Source organism: Musa acuminata, chromosome BXJ2-5 (assembly GCF_036884655.1).
Source record: "Musa acuminata AAA Group cultivar baxijiao chromosome BXJ2-5, Cavendish_Baxijiao_AAA, whole genome shotgun sequence".
Classification (NCBI taxonomy): Eukaryota; Viridiplantae; Streptophyta; class Magnoliopsida; order Zingiberales; family Musaceae; genus Musa; species Musa acuminata.
Genome location: NC_088342.1, coordinates 27,690,512 through 27,712,246, shown reverse-complemented (window position 1 = coordinate 27,712,246; position 21,735 = coordinate 27,690,512). Strand labels below are relative to the sequence as shown.

Here is a 21,735-nt window from a genome sequence, read left to right as displayed (position 1 = left end):
GTGGCCGAGGGACATCGCTCAGGCGGGTAGGCCGCTCTGAGGGGGGCTCAGCAGTGTGTGGCCGAGGAGTAGATTCAGAAGGGTTTAAGCCGGGGCTAACCGTGAGCCGGGAGGTAGCCAGGTAGATGCTGAACCTTCGCTCGGAAGAGGCTGAGGCAGGGCTTAGACTTCTTTTCCAGGGACTACATCGGGTAGCCACCGCGGGCGCTTAGCCTCTCTTATGGAGCCCGCAGTCGGAAGTCGTCCCTTCTCGTCTCGGCCGCCCAAGCCTCGGTTGCGATGTATCGGTTAGCCCGCTGGAGCATATCTGGTACTGTGGTGGGGGGTCGCTCTACGAGGAACCAGCAGAATCTGGAAGGTCGCAAGCCTACCATAAACGCCTACACTAACAGAGAGGGGTGAGTGTCCGGTAAGCTCCAGATTTGCATGGCAAAGCGATCCACGAAATGTGAGAGGGGCTCGTCCTCTCTTTGTTTGAGTCCGAGGAGCAGTGCCGCGGAGGGCTATGGCCAGGCATGGGCTGCGAAGTGTAGCCCGAAGTCCTTGGCGAGTTGGCCGAAGGAAGTGATCGTTCCGATCTTCAGGCCGCTGTACCATGTGCGGGCCAGACCCCTTAGGGTTGTGGGAAACGCCCTCGGGCTCTGGGCGGCCGCTCGGGTCTGCCATCACTGGATCCCTGAGTGGGGTTGGTCGGGCCCGAGGCGAAGTGGGAGGCTCCGGAAGCGTCATGTGGGCCCGGGCGGGCGGCTTTTGTTGCCGTAGCTACTAAGTCATAAGCGGGGGTGTCGGTTGGGAGACGAGCGGGATGATGGTTTACACCATATCCGTCAGAGCTCGAACTTGACGAGCGAGGTCGTGAAAGGCCTCGGATGACACCGGCGAGGGGATGCTCGGGGCGCCCTTGGGCGGAAGCAGATCCGAGTTGTCGAATGAACGCTAATAGCGTTCCGAGGTCGCGGGGAGGTCATCAGCCCGCGGCCCGTCACGTAAGGGACGCACAGCCTGTGCCCCTGCTAAGAACAATCCCTCGATAGAGAGTTCGTCGGGATCAGTCTGAGGATCCCTCGACATTCGGGCCCTCCTTCTAGCGCCAAAATGATGCGGGGGGTATCTGTTTAAGCCATGGCCTCGAGGCCGTCGCGGCTCGGTTCGGGGGTCCGGATGTCGGGGATCTCGGGCGGCGTCCTTCGAGGTCTCCCGGTGGCCTATCTCGATGGTCCGATCGGGACGTCGCGTCGAGGGGAGTGCGTCGCCGCAGCGCCGGGAAAAGTCGACCCCATCTTGTACCTGCACACAGGTCGGGCCGGGAGCTCGGCCCGACCCCTCCGACGGCCAAGTTAGCGATGTGGAGGGGGTTTCAGATCAAGAAGTGTTTGGAGTGTCTCCTCCCTTACCCCTTTAGCATGTGAGAGTACTTATAGGGAAGTTTACTATGCCTGATGTGCCCCCTTGCAGGAGCAGGTAGCGTTTGACACTGGTGTTGGCGTGGCGTGCGAAACCGAGCCTGGGCAGAATGTTTAATGTGCCTCGGTCGACGTTCTGATCCGTTTGATCAGGTGCTGAGGCGTGATGCGTCATCTGTGACAGGTGACGTCAGCCCCAGGTCGCCATTATTTCCCTCATCAAGATGGATGATCAGGAAAAAGACGGTGAGTGCCGGTAACAAAGGCGTAAAGGTTTCGGTCAATGCTAACGATCCCTGCAGCAGTACTAGCCATGCCAATGGGTTGGTACAACCTGCGAGCGCCCCGTCCAACCGAATCAGACTTTTGTTACCCGATTTAACACTGGCTAGTTGGTTCGATTGAACCAACTAGCCACGTTATTACCCGCAAAAGTCACCCCCTGACGGCCCAGCCTTCGTCCGCCGCTTCCTTGCGCCGCCGCTGCTTCCGTGTGCAACGCCTTCCACCATCGAAGGAGAGGACCGCAGCTTCCTCCGCCACCGACGGACACCTCTGAAGCTTCCTCCGCCCACGACGTCGTCTGCGGCTTCCGCCGCTGCCGCCGTTCACAGTTTCCTCCGCCGCCGTTGCTGTCGTCCGAAAGTTCCAGTATCGGTAACTTTTTCTCCCCCTCGCTTCGCTCGGGTACAGTTCTTTTTTCCCCTGTTAACAGTTCTTTTCTCCCCGTACGAAAGTTCCACTGTCAGTTTTCCTCCGGTAATATAGGGGTTTGGCATCGTTTAATTACAGCTTTCCTGTGGTTTTATTGTTTCTCGATTATTCCCATACAAGCATACCCTTCCTTGGACGCACTGATACTTTGTTGGTAATTGGCTGTCGTGGTTTCTGTGATTTCCCGACTCGGGTTAGGTTTTCCTCTTAGGGTTCTAGGGATTCGATATCGCCTGGGTCCATGTGGTTTCGTGGTTTCTTGATCTTCCCTGTAAGCATACCTTCATCGATTGATTCTTGGTAATTTGCTATGGCATTATCTGGGCTTCTCTGATCTATGCTAGGGTTTCCTCATTGCATTGTAGGGATTTCATATCGTTCGATTCCACTTTTCCTTTGGTTTCATAGTTTCTCGATTCTTCCCCTGCAAGCAGACCCTTCTTTGAGCACTGATAGTTTGTTGGTAATAGGCTGTGGTAGTTTCTGGTATTCGCTGATCCGTGGTAGGTTTTTCTCTTAGGATGGCCGGAATTTGACATCGTTTGGGTTCGTGTGGCTCCATCTTTTCTTTATTCTTCTCTACAACCATTCCTTCTTTGTACGCATTGATTGATGCTTGGTTATTTGTTGTGGTATTTGTTGGGCTTCTTTGATCTTTGGTAGGTTTTCTGCTTAATTGCAGGGAATTGATACCATTTGGTTCCACTTTCTGTGGTCGGCATTTTAAGTGCTACGGTTTGTTCTTAGGAATGTAGTGATTTTGATATCATTGAGTTCCCGTATCCTATTGTTTCATCATTGCTTGATTCTTCCCTACTTTCTTTGGATGCACTGATTAATGCTTGGTAATTTGTTGTGGCACATAGCTCGTCTCCGATATATGCTGGCGTTTTCTCTTAGAATTCTTGGCATTTGATATAATTATGTGTAACTTAATATGAGGTTTCATCATTTCTTGAATCTTATGTACAAACATACCCCTCTGCAGATGCATTAACTTTTTTCCAGGTAATTTGTTGTGGGACTTCTTTTGGCCAAGGCAATGCATAATTCTGCTTCTGCTGGTCCTCCAGCAAAGCCAAGAGTGGGCTCGTCGCAGGTGTCAGAAGCTTCTCTGAAGCGCAAGCGTGGTGTATTCCAAAAAGATTGTAAGAACATCAATCCTTTTCTTTGTCTTCTGTTATATTTTTTAGTTTTTGTGTAATCAAATTTGGTAGTGGAAGCCGATTTATTCTTCTTCCTCACTCTGTTGTTTCTAGTGGCTGTTATCTTGATGTGGGTCTTCTTGATCAAAAAGTTCAATTTAGTATTGATCAGAATAAGAATATAGATCATCAATATGGTACCAATCTTAATTGGACAGAGATAGACCTATTGGGAGCTTTTGTTTTTCATAGCTGCAAATTTATATTGTTTTTGAGACTTTTAGTTGAGTGGCTATCTTTATAATCAAGCTGGACTGGCCTGTGCTGGGAGGAAGTAGCACTGGTTGGAGGAGTGATGGGGGCTCTTTCCTGATTATTGCCACTTTGCTATTTTGGGAGCTCTGATTTTGGCTGTTGTTGCTTATTTGTATAATGGCCTTTTGTTGCTCTACATTATCATGTAGTGGAGAAATTTGATATTCATGCTTCTTTCTCTCTTAATCCTGAGAGTTTCGTACTTAAGCTTTTGCTCATAATATAATACCTACTTATTTACCAAAAAAAATTATACAAGATGGTAAGGACAAAATTAGAGAGGATTATATGACTTTGCTAAAGAGAAGTTTTCTCTCTATTTTGTTGTCAAAGAAACATTACCTTTACTCCAACAGAAGGTTTGCTAAGGGTATCCACATGCAAGTATTCTCACTCTACACAAGTTTGAAGAATTTGAAAGGTATCTACATGCATGGGCTTAAAGATCAAGCTATTTTATATAAAAATTAAAAGTCAATAGAAATTATATGTTGGCATGAAGATAGTAAGAGTTCTCTTATATTCAAAAATTTGAATGTACACATGTTTTGCTTACTTATTTGTCATGGAACAATTCTTCTTCGCTGGCAATGCTTTGATATAAATTTCTTGTTGCAAAGAACTTATGCAAACATGTTTCCATCAAGAACTGCTAATTTTTGGGCTAATGATTTTATTATGCAGTGCAACATATGATGTATGGGTTTGGAGACGATCCCAATGTAAGAATTTCTATTCTTAATATGACTTTATTTTGCTTTTTACTTGTCTGCCAATGTCAATTCATCTTCCAATTTATACTTCATTGAAACATAAAAATTGACTTTTGCACACTAAGAAGAGCACCCAGAGAAACATGTTTACTTTTATTGTGAAAATCTTTCTTTGCTTTTGGAAATCAGTGCTTGGAATTGACATTGTTACTATTAAATTGAAGCTATCGCTTTACATTTGCAGCAATGTTACCTAGACTTATACAGGTCCAACAAGACACATTGATACATCTTGTGTCAACACAAATGGGCATGGTTTAACACTTATTCTTGCCACCTGCAGTGATCATAGAAGGGGAGTGAGAGGAGAAATGAGAAAAAAGAAAAAGAAGCTAACCCTTTATTGCTCTTGCAAGATGCCACCACCTTCATGATCATTGGAGAGAGGAGAGGGATAGGGGGTGTGGAGATGAGTCATTGAATTCCATTTCCCTAAGTCATGAGATGATCTTGAAATTTTATGACTCATGGTAATCTTAATACCCATTTATCTAAAGGAGATTCAACTAAACTGAATTAAAACATACAAGATTTATTTATTTGCATTCTATGGGGTTTAATTGCACATTGGGGTGATTGCATGTTATCAAAATTAGAGCAATTTGAGTAATAAACATGCTTAACTATATCATTACATCTTAAAATTATTAGCATTTCATTGATTCTAGAATATTTAAACGAATGAATGTTTCACACCTAAACATTAAATATAATGTTATGGATTAAAGTATTGCTTGCACATGCCAATAGTTACTAGCCTTACATTTGTTTTTGACACAGATAGATAATTATGTTTGAGTTGGTTCGGTATTGGTTGTACCGCACTATAAACTCAATGTGTTGGGCTCACCAGATTGTCACGGCCTTAGCTGGAATTGCCTAAGGCGTGAGGCACCCTTGCGGCCAAGACGCGAACTTAGCTTGCGTTGCGAGGCACCCTTGCGGCAAAGACGCGAACTTAGCTTGCGTTGCCTAAGTCGCACTTCGCCCTTGCGATATTGCTCTGCAAAGATCAGCCCACTTGCAACCTCTCGTAGGTCCCGAATGACCTGTAAAAGAGAAAGTTGATTAGTTCGAAAGAACGAGTGACGGATAAGTCCCGACGTCTCGCGAAAAAGGGAAGCTTTACAAGCAATTCAACGAGCACCTTGTATGCACAAGAGAAAAGAGGGAGAGGGGGAAAATAAGGACTTTAGAGGGTTGAACGAACAGCTACAAGTCCACAAACAACTGCTCATCGGGTGCCGGGCGCGACAACAAGTTCTCGTCAAGGTAACGTGCGAACTTGCGAAAGGTTGTTCAACGCCCGACACTATACCGAAGCCCCATCCAGCCCTATGCCACTCGGGGGGTTCAAAGGGGCTGAGATGGCTGACGTTTTGGTGAGCGGAGGCGGGCTGCAGAAAACAACCGACAGCACATGAAAACGGAGTTGTTTTGGGCTGTTTTGGGTAGTTTTGGGGCTGTTTTGCTCGGTTCGGTGAGCGGTCGCTTTGTAGCGCTACAACTTGTTCGAACTTACATTTTTACAAGCAAAATGACTCAAAACCAAGGCAAAACAGGCTGCCAAGTAGCTGTACATGTAGATGAGAGCGACGAACGGTTCGTTGAACGAAGTTGTTGCAGGTGCGCGACGACCGTTCGTGACATTCTCCCCCACTTAAATTGTCGACGCCCTCGTCGACGCTTGTTTGTAGTTGTTGATGATTGCTTCATGTCGTAGGGCGTCTTCAGGCTCCCAATTGGCTTCAGTTCAGGGAAGCTTTCGCCACTTCACCAAGCACTCTGTTTGCTCAGCTCCATTGGGTAGCTTTATCTTGCGGTCCGTCAGAATGGTTTCAACTCGCTTCTCGGAGGAGGCTGTGATGGGAGGTAGCCTAGTTGGAACACTTCGGGAAGCATCTTGCGGATCCGAGTGGTAGGCTTTTAGGTTGCTGGCGTGAAGAACGTTGTGAATTTTGAACCACGCGCGCAACTGCAACTTGTAAGAGACGTTGCCTACCCTGTTGATAATTGGGAAGGGCCCTTCATACTTGCGCACCAATCCTTTGTGGACTTTGTTTCTAAAGAATTGGAGTGATGCTGGTTGGAAGTTTACCAACACCAAATCGCCAACCTTGAACTCTTGCGGTCGCCTTCCCAAGTCTGCCCACTTCTTCATCCTTTTTGCCGCCTTCTCCAAGTAAGCTCGCGCAATATCTGCATTTCGGTGCCACTCCTTTGCGAAGTGGTAGGCTGACGGACTACTCCTAGTATACCCAATTGCCATGGTGTGAGGAGTTGACGGTTGTTGTCCGGTAATGATCTCGAAGGGGCTCTTGTTGGATGTAGAGCTCCGCTGCAAGTTGTAGGAAAATTGGGCAATGTCGAACATCTTCACCCAATCTCGTTGGTTGGCACTCACGTAGTGCCGGAGATATTGCTCCAGGAGCGAGTTTATCCTCTCAGTTTGGCCATCCATCTGGGGGTGGAGACTTGTGGAGAAGTATAACTTGGATCCCAACAGTTTGAATAACTCGGTCCAGAATCGTCCCAGGAACTGAGCATCCCGATCACTGATGGTATTGTGCGGGACTCCCCAATACTTCACCATATCCTTCATCATCAGCTTGGCTGCCTCCTCTGCTGAACAGTGTAGGGGAGCAGCAATGAAAGTTGCATACTTTGAAAATCGATCGACTACCACGAGTATCGATCCGAGTCTCCCTACTAGTGGCAAGCTCGATATAAAGTCTAAGGAAATGCTCTCCCACGACCTTTCTGGTACGGGCAACGACTCCAAAAGTCCCACCGGCTTCCGCTGCTCCGCCTTGTCTTGTTGGCAAGTGAGGCATGTTTGAACATATTCCTTCACATCAGTCCCCATCTTCGGCCAGTAGAAGGCCCTCTCCACGAGAGCCAACGTTCGATGAATACCTGGGTGTCCAGCCCAAAGGGAATCATGACATTCTCTTAAGAGTTCACGCCTCAAATTGTCCACTCGAGGAACATAAACTCGATTCCCTTTTGTGTACACGAGTCCCTCCTGGACCCAAAATTGTCGTGCCTTGCCTTCTTTGATAAGTTGCATCAGGAGAACTGCCTGGGGATCACCATACAGTCCATCCCTGATCTTGGAAAGGAAGTTGGAGTGCAATTGACTTGCTTGGCCTCCGCCCTCCAATTGTACGACATTCACGTGCTCCACTTTCCGACTCAATGCATCGACCACGACATTTGCCTTCCTAGGCTTATACTCCATTGCCATATCAAATTTAGCTAAAAAGTCCTGCCACCGTGCTTGTTTTGAAGAAAGTTTCTTCTGTGTTTGGAAATAGCTCAGAGCGATTTTGTCTGTCCTTAGCACAAATCGCGATCTGAGATGGTAGTGTCGCCAAACTCGTAGACAGTGGATCACCGCTATCATCTCCTTCTCGTGCACTACATACCGCCGCTCGGTCTCGTTGAGCTTGCGGCTCTTGTAGGCCACCGGATGACCTTCCTGCATGAGTACTCCCCCAATAGCGAAGTCCGAAGCATCTGTATGGACTTCAAAAGGCTCCCCATAGTCTAGCAATTTGAGCATTGGTTCTTCCATAGCAGCAGCCTTCAGATCTTGGAATGCTATTTCACATTTGTCCGACCACTTCCAAAGCTGCTCCTTCAGTAACTCCGTCAGTGGAGTTGCACGCTTCGAGTACCCCGTTATGAAGCGTCGATAGTAGTTGACGAAACCAAGGAAGGATCTCAACTCTGGCACCTTCTTTGGAGTTCGTCATTCCGCAACCGTTTGCACTTTTGATTTGTCCATACGAATGGAACCATCACCGATTTGATGCCCCAAGAATAAGATCTTCGTTTGGGTGAAGTAGCATTTCTCCCTTTTTACGAACAAAGTGTTCTCCCTGAGAACCTTGAAAATTGTCCGAAGGTGCCGAACATGCTCCTCGAGCGTTTGGCTGTATACGACGATATCATCTAAGTAGACGACTACGAACTTGTCCAAATACTCCTTGAATAGTTGGTTCATGAGAGTGCAGAACGTGGCCGGAGCGTTGGTTAAGCCGAAAGGCATCACCAAGAACTCAAATGCTCTATACCTGGTGACACAGGTAGTCTTCGCTTCGTTGCCTTCAGCAATGCGCACCTGCCAATACCCCGACCGAAGGTCGAGTTTCGAGAAATACTTGGCTTTGGCCAACTGGTCGAACAAGTCCGCGATGAGGGGGATGGGATACTTGTTCTTCACTGTCACTTTGTTAGGGGCTCGGTAATCGACGCATAGTCGGAGGCTCCCATCTTGTTTCTTCTGGAAGAGAACTGGAGCTCCGAAAGGTACTTTAGAGCTGCGAATGAGACCACCGCTTAGCAGTTCACCTAACTGCTTTATGAGTTCTGGCAACTCTGGCGGGGACATGCGGTAGGGTGGTCTCGCTGAAGGTTTCACTCCTGGCTCCAGCTCGATGCTGTGATCCACGCCTCTGCGTGGTGGAAGAGTCTTCGACAACTCGGGTGGCATAATGTCATTGAACTCTTTCAGGATGTTCGCCACCACAGCAGGTTCTTGAATGGCCTTCTCGTCGAGTGGCTCTAGCTTCATAGCAGCCACGAATGTTAATTCACCTTTTCGCACCTCTTTCTTCAGTTGTAATGCCGATATGTGTTAGGGCTCCTTGGTTCCTCTCCAAGAGACAAGAACCACGCAGTGGTCGTCACCTCCCATCATACACAAGGAGTTCAAGAATGGCATTGGCACCAACTTCACCGCGTGCATGAACTCCATTCCAAGAATCACTTGGAAGTCGTCCAGTGGCACTGCCATCATGTTGGTGTTCCCGCTCCATGTCTCGATTTTGATGGGAACTCCCTTCGCCAACTCGAAGATTCGCTTGGCCTCCGAGTTCACCGCCTTCATTCGGCTTGGGCTCTTCTCCAAGATCAATCCAAGTCGCTTTGCTTCTCGATCGGCTATGAAGTTGTGGGTAGCGCTCGTGTCCACCATTGCACGGGTCGTTTGCCCATTTAGCTTGATGTCCACATACATCAGCTCACTATTTCATGCTTTTTGTAGCTTTTTGTCTTCATGTTCTCCCCCACTTGACCTCGCATGGTGTTCAACAAACGCATTGCTCCCATCCGGGGTCCTTGCGACTCCTCGTCGTCGCTGCTGGATGCAGAACTGCTCGAACTAAGAGCAACAGCTTTGCCCTTGTCCGATCGGGGGGGGGGGGGTGGGGCGTGGATGGAAGCCGTCAAATCATTGGGTGCCTGTTTTTGTGGGCATTCTCTCACCATGTGCGGTCCTCCATACAAGAAGCATCCTCCAGGTTTTGAGGCCTTACCTTTCGGGTTTGGCCCTTTATGGGAACTCTTCTTCTTTTGTTCGCCCCCGAGCTCCTTCCCTCGAGAATGTTTTGGAGGGCGATTGCCTGAAGATTGTTTCCTTCTCCCTAGGTCTTCGGAGGAAACAAAGTCGGTGAGCCTTTCTGTAGCAGCAATTGCCCCGATCACATCGGTGACATTCCTTCGATTTAGTTCCTATTGAGCCTATGGCTTTAAACCATCGAGGAAGCTGAACAACTTGTCCTTCTCGGACATGTCCTGTATGTCCAGCATTAGTGCAGAAAATTGTTTCATATAGTCTCGAATGGTGGTACTCTAGCGGGGTTGTCTCAACTTCCTTCTTGCGATGAACTCTGTGTTCTTTCGTAGGAACTGAGTTCTCAACTCCCGCTTCAAGTCCTCCCATGTGTCAACCCGACATCGACCTTGTTGGATCTCCTCCCAACGGGTTCGCCACCAAAGTTTCGCATCTCCGTTTAGATACATTGTTGCTATAAAAACTTTGGTATCTTCAGAATCGGGCCTCGTAGCTCGAAAGTATTGTTCCATGTCGAACAGAAAGTTCTCGAGCTCTTTGACATCTTTGGCCCTTCTATATCCATGAGGCTCGGGTGCCCTCAAATTTTGTGGTGGTGCAACGCGGGTGTTGCTTCCTCCCGCATTTAGTGCTCTTGTGAGCATGGCCACCCTTGAAGTGAGTTCCGCCACAACTTCCTGCAGGTGTTGCACGAAGTCTTTGGTGTCATCTAACAGTTGGTCGACTAGGGCCTCGACCTTGTCGATCCTGGACTCCGCTTCCTCTTGCGAGCTCTCTACCCCAACAAGCCTTTGTTGGCCATGGTAGAGTTCCTCCACGCTCGCTTCAAGAACATCCAGGCGGGTTTCCGCTGTTGTGAGTCTCTCCTTATGACTCTTTTTCCCAGTTGGCGCTCCAGATTGCGCCTCCTCCGCTCGCGGAGAGTAGCCAACTTCTCGCTCATCATGTTCGCTGCCGCGCTCCTCTTGAGCGGCTCCAACAGCCTGAGAGCGAGTGTGCACATGCAACCCACCTACGGCTGCTTGGGGCAAGGGTCCGGCTTGCCACATCTTGCTTGATTCGCCACGATGCTTTGCCATGGCGAAGTTGCGAAGTTCCTTCGCTGCTCACTCGAAGTGCTTGCCTGCTCTGATACCACAATGTCACGACCTTAGCTAGAATTGCCTAAGGCGTGAGGCACCCTTGCGGCCAAGACGCGAACTTAGCTTGCGTTGCCTTAAGTCGCGAGGTACCCTTGCGACAAAGACGCAAACTTAGCTTGCGTTGCCTAAGTCGCGCTTCGCCCTTGCGATATTGCTCCGCAAAGATCAACCCACTTGTAACCTCTCGCAGGTCCCGAAGGACCTGTAAAAGAGAAAGTTGAGTAGTTCGAAAGAACGAGCGACGGACAAGTCTCGACGTCTCGCGAAAAGGGGAAACTTTACAAGCAATTCAGCGAGCACCTTGCGTGCACAAGAGAAAAGAGGGAGAGGGGGAAAACAAGGACTTTAGAGGGTTGAACGAACAATTGCGAGTCCACAAACAGCTGCTCATCGGGTGCCGGGCGCGACAACAAGTTCCCGTCAAGGTAACGTGCGAACTTGCGAAAGGTTGTTCAACACCCGACACTATACCGAAGCCCCATCCAGCCCTGTGTCACCCGGGGGGTTCAAAGGGGCTGAGATGGCTGATGTTTTGGTGAGCGGAGGCGGGGTGCAGAAAACAGCCTGCGACACACGAAAATGGAGCTGTTTTGGGTAGTTTTGGGGCTGTTTTGCTCGGTTCGGTGAGCGGTCGCTTTGTAGCGTTGCAACTTGTTCGAACTTACATTTTTACAAGCAAAATGACTCAAAACAAAGGCAAAATAGGTTGTCAAGTAGCTGTACATGTAGATGAGAGCGACAAACGGTTCGTTGAACGGAGTTGTTGTGGGTGCGCGATGACCGTTCGTGACAAGATGGTAAATAGACAGTACCAATTTGTATGGGTGATAATGCTAGTCTTAGGTGCCTTGCAAGCCAATCACGTGAGTGATAGCATGTGTGACATGACACGCCCTTTTTTGTTGCTTATTATATTATTTGACATTTTATCATTTTATATTGTTTATTATATGAATATATATTGTGATGTCCATGGATCTGTGCAATGAAAATCGGATCGTGATGAGATCACGATAATGAGATCGGTTCGTCTTTAAATACAAACCCTAAATAATCCCAAACATTGGTTAATCGAGAGGGACATCGAGATAACCAAATAGACTAGTGTACTATATACTCATTCATATGATGGAGGTAGCTGGTCGTGTGGGGACACTAGGAATACAGTGCAGGTGCTCATTGGAAATGAGTTCACTGATTGATCTGCTCATGGAATGTTGAATGATTGATGATGCCTTATTATTAGATAACGATTCAAATTGTGATGAGATCAATGAGAATCGGATCGTGATGAGATCATGATAATAAGACTAATTCGCCTTTAAATACACCCTAAATAATTTCGGTCATAGGTTACTCGAGAGGAAAATCGAGTGGGGACACTAGGAATACAGTGCAGGTGCTCATTGGAAATGAGTTCACTGATTGATCTGCTCATGGAATGTTGAATGATTGATGATGCCTTATTATTAGATAACGATTCAAATTATGATAAGATCAATGAGAATCGGATCGTGATGAGATCATGATAATGAGACTAATTCGCCTTTAAATACACCCTAAATAATTTCGGTCATAGGTTACTCGAGAGGAAAATCGAGATAACTGGACAGACTAGTGTACTATATAGCCGTCCATGTAATGGAGATAGTTGGTCTTATAGCTGCTCATGTGGGGACACTAGGGATACAGTGTAGGTGCTCATTGGAGAATGGGTTCATTGATTAATCTGCTCACGGAATGCTGGATGGTTGATGATGCCTTATTGTCAAACAATGATTCCGTAATCCCAGTGGTGTATTTGGTCCTTAGACTTGAGATACCAAGGATGTCCTGAATAAGTACTTCACTTTTTGATATCGGACTTATAGGTCTGGAAGTTTCAGATCTAGCATATTCGATCATCGGTAGTGGTAGCCAACCTTACGAGGGCTATTGAGTGTCAATAGAGGATCATCCGTTCTCGGTGTCATGAGAGAAATATCTCGTATTTTTGCTCAGACAAATCCTTAGCTAGGGTCATTCGGATTGAAAGAGAAAGAGTTCTCCGGGAGAATCCGATTAGAGCGAGACTTGAGTAGAAACTGTATGGGCCTAACAACACCATGGCCAGTATACGATCTTTGGGATATTAGATAAATTAGAGACTATAGATACACGGTAACTGAGTATTGACAGGTTCAATGGATTGAATCCTTTTATATTGGGATCGCGACGTAGTGACTTAGTACTCCGTAGTCGATAAGTCGAGTGAATTATTATGGAGATGATAATTTATTGAGTCAGAAGGAGTTCTGACAGGTATGACTCACGACCAGTTTGATATTGGACCTAGAGGGTCATACACATATGGTATGTGTTGCGACGAGTAGAGATTCAAATATGAGATATTCGTTGGAGCTCCTATCTTATTGGATATCCAATAAGCCCCTGAATTATTGGATCCTATGGATGAGATCCAATAAGAGTCAATGAGAAATTATTGGGTAAAGATCCACTAATCTACGAAGCATGAGTAGTTGGATGAGGATCCAATACTCAATATGACAGGATCCATTATGGTAAATTGATAGGGGGCCTCTATAAATAGGAGGGAACCAAATGGTCATGGGCTAGGTTCGTTTTGGTTGTCACCTCCTATTCTCCTCTTTTTCTCTACTCATACTACGGCTCCTATTTGGGGCGTGTGGACAGTAAGAAGGGGCAGCCCCTTCTTGCTTGCGTGGTGCGCTCGTGGAAGAGTTTTGTGTAGCGATTTGAGGAGCGCCTTCGTGGCCCTTGTCGTGTGGATTATCGCTAGAGAGGACAGTTGACCTCCTTCATTCTCTCTCACAGATTTGTAGGTTTCCAAGGATATACGATCTCTCTAGGTAACACATCTTTCTTATACGTGCAGCTTTTCGATTTTGCAGGTTTTTGTGCACCAATCTTTGCACGATGATGAAAACTTATTTTTCTGTAGGAATTCTAGGATTTTGTTTTCTGTTCTTCCGCTACGCATGTGATATCGTCCCAGATTTCCAAACATATAAACCTATCACCTAATACAAGATTTTTGTTTCTCCTAATTTTTGACAGTTGCGACACATTAATATGCTAAGCTAGAGATTGCACCGGCTAGGAATAAGAAAATTGAGGAAGTGGTTCAAAGATGCTCATAAAAGGGAGAGACGGAGAGACAAACCAAATAGGCTTGACTAGGACTAGCAAGATAGTAGGAGAGACCCTTGGGTCTTAACTACATGAGAGAACCATATCAGAGCTAATTTTTTTAACAATGATTCTTATAAACTGCCTAGTAGCTGCTGCTCAAGGCTTAGTTGTTAAGGTTATTATTCTATGCAATTGTTATGGTCTTATGTTGAGACCTGAGAACATCTATGGCACTTGCGATACGATGCATGATAAGGATGCAATTAATCTGCTTTGCTATTGTGGTACAATTGTTGCTAGAATATTTTCTTAGTTTTCTTTTAAATTCAAGCGTCATTGTTTGATCATATTGATTAATTTCTTGTTGATTTTTCAGCCTCTTCCAGAAACTGTTTCTTTAGTGGAGGACATTGTTGTAGAGTACATCACTGACATGGTAAACATGGTTCATCTTCTTTTATTGTTTCCAATGATTAGGTTGTACTATAAATATTGATGTTTAATATACTCCAATTGCAATTATTTTGAGGTGTAATTGTGTTGGAGCTATTATTTCTTGTGATATCTTGCAAGAGATCACTCTTTCCTTGAGATTGCTAAAGGTTAAATTCAGACCAAATGAAGAAAGGTGTTTGGAGTTTAAAAGGTCGAGTTTGAGTTTTCTTATCATGCATTATTGATTGCTTTGGTGCATATTTGCAAAATGAGAAATCATAATTGGATACAGTTTGAGTTTGAGTTTTCTTATCATGCATTATTGATTGCTTTGGTGCATATTTGCAAAATGTTAAATATCATAATTGGATACGGTTTGGGAATGTTGAAGGACATACACCTAGAAGAACCAGAGTAACTAATCGGTGCATGCTTAATCTCTAACAGTCATAGAAAAATTTGGAATGGTTATTATTCTGCCATAGAAAAATCCTCTTTGACTACTTCCAGTTTAGATTAGTAATCGAGCTCAAGTTTGTTCTACTTAGAAGGCTTACAAGTGACTGCTGTTGGCTGTAACTTAGTCAATGATTTGACACATGGATTAAATTGTGCCAAGAATAATAAGAGAGTCGAGCATAATCCCATTTCTCTTATTACTTCTCTTCTCCTACCTTATTAATTTTGAGGTTTTAAAAAGGGTTGTGATGGTGCAATGAGGTCTGGAATTGATTCAGTTACATGAAGGAGAATATATTGGTGTAGGTTCAAATTCCAAAAGAAAATAAAACCAGAGAATAAGTAGAAGGGAAGAAAATTAGGTGGGAATTGATTAGAAAGATTTAGATGCTGGGCAGCCATAAAAACTGTTTGAAAATTTAAAAGTTTCGTTTTATTCCTTTTTCAGTTTCTCAGGCAATCAGTTTTTCAGCATGTAGTATAACGGGAAATATGACTCTAGACTAGACTTTCCTAATATAAAAAGTCCAAATCCTGTAATCATCTATAGAAGCTAACAATTTTCTTTCTGCATACTTCAACCAAATGGCAAAAGGATTCCTTAACTGATGTTGTTACAAAAGACATACCTGTAAAACAATGTTAAATTTTTGAATGAATAGCAAAGGAAGACCAGGCATGATGTGTATTCTAGTGCCAGAGGGGTCATGAGGAAAAAAGGATAAAACAGATCAGAAATTACAGGTTATCTGTAATTTATTTTTGTATGTCTGTCACTGGATGAGTCCTTGTTCAAGAAATGGTACCTTATGGACTAAATATAAAAGAAAATGAAGGTGGCTGGTGTCTCTATCGGGCAAATTGGTGGGGACTGAAGGAACAAGTTATAATACCTAATCACTTGAGGAACCAGTTTGAGTTAATAGAGTTCATCTTTCTGATTCTAATAAAGGGAAATAGAGGTGTTAAGAGGAGAACCAGATGGGGCAGAGGAACAAGAGCAAAGAGGACAATCATAGGGATAAAGCTTTGTTTTAGAAGACCAAATTCATGTTCATGATCTTTGTTTGTCAGCATAGTTGGCTCTCTGTTCAAAGAGATGCACCTAGTCACCTTTGGACAGATTACGATTGTATGTGTGGGAAACTATTGGGACAAATGTCTAAGATTTTTAGTGCGGAATTTCTAGTACCTCGACAGTCTACCTTAAACTACCCTAGGAACTTTTGTTACTTGAATTGTGATGATTCAAGACTTTTGCAACCTTCTGTCTATTGAATAAAATCCCATATTCATAATTCTGCTATATATCTAACACCAAAGTATATTTGTAGTATAAAAAATTAGCTTGAAAAATAGATAATTGGCTCAAGTAACCCAGTGAATATTACTGATACAATGCATATATTAGACAATTCCAATTAGACCTAACTAATTTCTAGAGCACCTTATTCTTGATTTGGCCAAAATAAAATAAGTATTATATCAAAAGTGTAGTATCAAAAATTATCTTGACTAATGGAAAACTAAATGACTCAGTTTGATAAGGCTACTCACATTTGTTCTAACTAATTACTAGAGAATCTTCTTCTTGATGTAGCCAAAATAAAATGCACAAGCTTTAACTTCAAACTTGCATCATACATGTGATTTAAGATGTTCTTTATTACACCCAAAAAGTGCTATGAGGTTAAAAATTTACTACCATGAACGTTCTAGAGGAAAACCGCACATAGAATGGATTTTGTTAGGATCAAATTTAAACCTTTAAACTATATCTTCATAAGTATGAGAATGAACTTGTCTGGATGTTTTAAGAAACTTGCTAGAATAGACAATAATGTTTTGAGAAGAACATTTATTTCCTCTCAATCTTTGACATCTGTGCTCATTCTATATATCAGTAGTCTTTGACATGAATATCTGGACCTTTTCTGTTGCATGCTAAACTGACTAATTTGGTTATAGCAGCTTAACTAAGTATTTGTTGTTAACATTTTCTACTTTGTAACCGAACAAGCAGGTTCATAAAGCGCAAAACATTGCATCAAAGAGAGGGAGGCTTTTGACTGAGGACTTTTTATATCTAGTCCGCAAGGTACATTTGTACCATTTTATAGATGATATCCCTATACTTCTCTTTTCCTATTTGGTTTTTTATTTTTCTTGGGTGACTTTAAACTATGATTTTTATGAAGTGATCATTATTAATTTAAGATATGCGTTCAAGATTTACCCATTGCTGATAATCTGATCAAATGTGCATTCAAGAACTTAATATTTTTTTATTTAACTAACTATATGCAAGTTGTTTTGACATATGAACTAGTTGTATACTTCACTTTTTTCTATTCTCATTATTCTGCGGGCAGTTATTCTGCTTGCAGTTCTCACTTCATTACAGTGATACTGGATAGCAGTATAGGATGATGTGTGTCATTATGCTTTCTACATTGCTGCATGTAGCTTTGATTTTATATTAGCATAATCTTGTCATGTGAAAGCCTCACCAAGTCCCCAAGGAAGAAATGAATGTGGTTTAGTAGTCCCAACTCATTGGCCGACTAAAGAACTGAACACAGGTACTAAAAAGTTATTCTTAGAGCGAACTTTGTCAATTGAATTGCCCAGTCAATGTAGAAATTTACACGGAAAATTCAATGAGTTATTAATTATAATTGATTTTCTATAGTTGTCTTTGAGCCATCTTTCATTTTGCAGTCATCTAGTTTTACCTTTCCACCTGTCAAATTCTACATGTCACTTTAGCATCTGTTGAATATTAGGCCATGTATATATGGTAGAGTGGTTGACATTTAAAGTCTTGGTCATTTGTGCATGAATAGGATCCACCGAAGCTCCATCGGTGCACCGAGTTACTGTCTATGCATGAAGAGCTTAAGCTAGCAAGAAAAGCTTTCGATGTAAATGAAGAGACTCTAGCTACCGCTGATTGAACACCTGGTCTTCTTGGCTACCGAGTCGTCTTTGGATGGAGCTCCTGGATCTTTGTAATGTGGTATGTGGTGTCTAGCTTGTGCTGGAACACGACCAGAATGATCCGTTAGCCTTTTCAATCTCTTTGCAAACTCAAGAATTAAGTATTCTCTTCCCTTTTGTTTCCCTCGTTTATATGTGATTTTATTTGCTCTACTTGATAAAATATTATCTAATAATAATTAAATGTGGGGAATACGTTTACAGTCGCAGTGCGGGATTCTGTCTCTGTCGTGGTCTTCCCAGAAAGATCTGTAGGCGACCGAGTCGACTTCTAGAAATCCACCCAAATGAAAAGGTCAACTTATAACAAAGAATTTACATCTGCCAGTTTCACTTGAATCGCTTATTTTGTTGCTTTTTAACTATGTTCTATGTTTAAGATGCTTAAGCATATGCAGGAATTAGTGATAATTTTTATAAATTAATTTATTTTTAAATTTTTTAATAAAGATTAAATTTAGAGATATTATAATCTCCTCTACTTCAGTTTGCCCTCGGCAAGAGTTAATACATTTCAAAATTAAACCATGACATTGTAAAAGTGATACCCGAGTTTTTCATCATTTTCATTATTTGAGAATATTTTTGGTCGACCTAATTGATGTTTACTTACATTTTTAAGCTTAAACCATTAATATACTATGTGAACCATTAATGATAACTTATAACCTAATGAAACAAGAAGAAAAACGAACTAATTTTGCAAAATTTAGGCCAGGATAGATTGCCTTTGCAAGTAAAAAAAAAATATAATTTATCCAAAAAAAAGGTATTGCTATCCATTTTTTACTGCATGAGGTCTCTTATTCATTTTTTATTTAGCACTCATATTTTTCACTTTGGACTAAAAATTCTCTTAGTCTTTGGTTTGAATGACATCGGAACCTGGTGAGAATGCGTAAATCAGTTCTTTCCTCCATCTTCTCCTAGGCTTTTCCTCCTCCTAAGTCTTTCAAAAATAAATATATATATATGAATGAATATCAAAATCATACATGGGTGCGGATGCATGTATAAATTTAAAATATTTTAGATAAATTTGATCAAAATATACTAGATTTTAAACTAAAATACACTCGATTGCTCAATTTTTTAAAAAATCTTAATTTTGTGAATGAGTATATTTTGTTTATTTTTCGATGTAACAATGTTAACTTTAACCAAACCATCTCCCACTCTATTGTAGCATCATTATAACCATAATTGATAATACTTTTTCTATTTTTAAGAGAATTCAAGAATAATTAATCATTAAAATTTGTATTTTTTTGTTAGTTTATATAGATGAGTTCGTTTTAGTTTACTTTTTCGTATAAGAGAGTCAACTTCACATAAACTATCTCAAACTTTCATCAACCTGCTAGGATATTATTTTAGCATCATTATTGATATTTTAAATTTAATATGATTTTAGGATAATTAATTATCAAAATTTATATTTTTTTATATAATTTTTATGAATGGGTATATTTTAATTCATTTCAAAGTGAAGTGCTCAACTTCAACCAAACTATCTTAAATTTTTACTAATATATTAGGATATCGTTCTAACATCATTAAAAATATATATTTTTTATTTTCAGATAATTTTAGTATAATTAATCATTAAAATTTAAAATTTTTTGGATATGTTTCATGGTTCATTTAGTAGTGTGATATGGTCAAGTTGATCTAGACTATCTCAAAATTTGACCAATATATTAGGACACCATTGTAACATTATTAGTAATATCTTTTCTATTTTTAGAGGACTTTAGGATAAATAAATATTAAAACTTATTTTTTTTGATAAGTTCTGTGAATGAATATAGTTTAATTTATTTTTGAGCATGACAGGGTTAATATCAATCAAACCCTTTTAAAGTTTCACTACTCTACTTAAACATGATTCTAACATCATTAGTAATAACTTTTCTATTTTTATAAAATTTTATGATAATTATTATTTTAATTTTAAATTTTTATATAAGTTCTATGAATTAATGCATTTTACTTTATTTTTTACTGTAACAGAACCAACTTTAACCAAACCAAACCATCTCAAAATTTTACCAATCTAATATGACATTATTCTAATATCATTAGTCATGCCTTTTATTTTTCGGTATTTTAAGATAGTCAATTGTCAAATTTTATTTATTTTTAATAGGTTTTGTGAACAAGTATATGTTATTTATTTTCAGGTATAACAAACTTTCAAAATCTATTAGAACATGATTCTAACAAGAATTTCACTATTATTTTTTTTATATTTTAGAATGAATTTAGGATCATTTTATATAAAATTAATAATTTTTGAATAACTTTTATGATTAAATATAAATTAATTTAATTTCGAGTGTAAAGAGACCTTTTTAGATAAATTATGAGGAGGAGGTGCGGGAGATAAGAGATGAGTAGAAGTATGGAAATAATGAGGGGGAGGAGAGTCGGGGGAGGTAGAGTGGACAGAGAAGGCAGAGGATATTTTAGAAATTTTATTCTTCTGAGTATAGTCTTTATTGGTCAATCTTTCCTTTATGTTGAATAAATAGTAAGTCAGTCTTTGGTTGAAAAGCTGACGATGGCTCGCTAAGATTTTCTTCTAAAATGACGATTGGATTTTCTTTGAAGGCAAAATATCTAGAAAACATATTAGGCAAAGAAAGATATTTCTCATACAGCAATATGGTTCGGTAAAATGAATTAGATAAGAGATATTCATTTAACGAAATTTATCAATTAGATATGTATAAATTAGATAATGTATATGGTATTCATCTTATCAATATTACACAGATAGTGGAATTAAGTCACAAAATCAGATGTGATTTTATAGTGCTTCATTGGCTGAACCAGCATCAATCCCTCTTTTTCATTAGGATTGATGAACAGTTTGACTTATATTTAAAACTGAAATTTGTGCGTTCTAATTTGAGATCCTTTGAGAATCTGTTATCTAATAATGATGAAAGGGTTCAGTTTGTAGATGGTCATAAAGCTAACTTATTCTAAGGTGACTGCGAAGAGGGAAACGGTTGTATCAGATGTGCTCATTATATGTGTCATGAATCTGATCTTGATGAACGGGGTTCAATCTGCCATTCAGAATTAAGAGGTCATCTTTCTAACAACAGTTGTGAGTGTAATGAATTGTCAGATCAGAGAAAGGTGACAAGCATTTGATTTAACAGTGACAATCAGTTGGTTGATGGCAAGTGGTCATCTAATGATGCAGATTCTGAGGGAAAAGTGTGCTCATTTCAACTGCAGTGATGGATATTATGACATGATCAGGAAAAAGACGGTAAGTGCTGGTAACAAAGGCATAAAGGTGATATTGCCTCGGTCAAAGCTAACGAACCCTACAGCAGTACTAACCATGCCAATGGGTTGGTATAACCTGCGAGCGCCCGGTCCAACCGAATCAGACTTTTATTACGGGATTTAACGGTGGCTAGTTATTACTCGTAAAAGTCATCCCCCACATGCCCGACCGACCATAAGTCATCAATCCTATGCATCTTCTGTCTCTGTCGTCGATGTCTTCTATTGCTATCTCGATTGCAGATGGACGTAGTGAACCGAGGCTTCCTCTATCATCTTCCGACAAGTCTGATAGCCTAGCCTTTGTCTATAGCTTTCTTATGCTGTTGTCACTTTCGTGTGTAACTCCTTCCACCATCGAGGGAGAGGATCGTAACTTCCTCCGCCGTCGACAAACACATCTGAAGCTTCCTTCACTCATGATATCGTCGTCCGTAGCTTCCCTTGCTGTCATTACTGTCGTTCGTAGCTTCCATCGCTATGGCTGCTATCATTCATAGTTTCCCCTGTCGTCGTCGTTATCATCCGAAA

The 21,735-nt window shown here is 41.9% G+C and overlaps 1 protein-coding gene across 5 annotated transcripts; it reads left to right on the top strand.

Moving 5' to 3' along the window:
- Positions 1 to 1,705: 1,705 nt before the first annotated feature.
- LOC135581070 (transcription initiation factor TFIID subunit 13-like) lies at positions 1,706 to 18,107 on the top strand. Of its 5 annotated transcripts, none has more exons than XM_065109071.1 (6): positions 1,706 to 2,060; positions 3,126 to 3,265; positions 4,262 to 4,299; positions 14,381 to 14,440; positions 16,922 to 16,996; positions 17,745 to 18,107. In XM_065109071.1, the coding sequence occupies exons 2-6, from the start codon at positions 3,160 to 3,162 to the stop codon at positions 17,853 to 17,855; spliced, it is 390 nt and encodes a 129-aa protein (XP_064965143.1). In that variant the 5' UTR covers positions 1,706 to 2,060; positions 3,126 to 3,159; the 3' UTR covers positions 17,856 to 18,107. The 5 variants fall into 5 exon arrangements, with proteins under 5 accessions (XP_064965143.1, XP_064965138.1, XP_064965142.1 ...); XM_065109066.1 differs by having other exon boundaries at positions 1,716 to 2,060; positions 3,106 to 3,265; XM_065109070.1 differs by lacking the exon at positions 1,706 to 2,060 and adding an exon at positions 2,157 to 2,271 and having other exon boundaries at positions 3,106 to 3,265.
- The last annotated feature ends 3,628 nt before the right edge of the window (positions 18,108 to 21,735 follow it).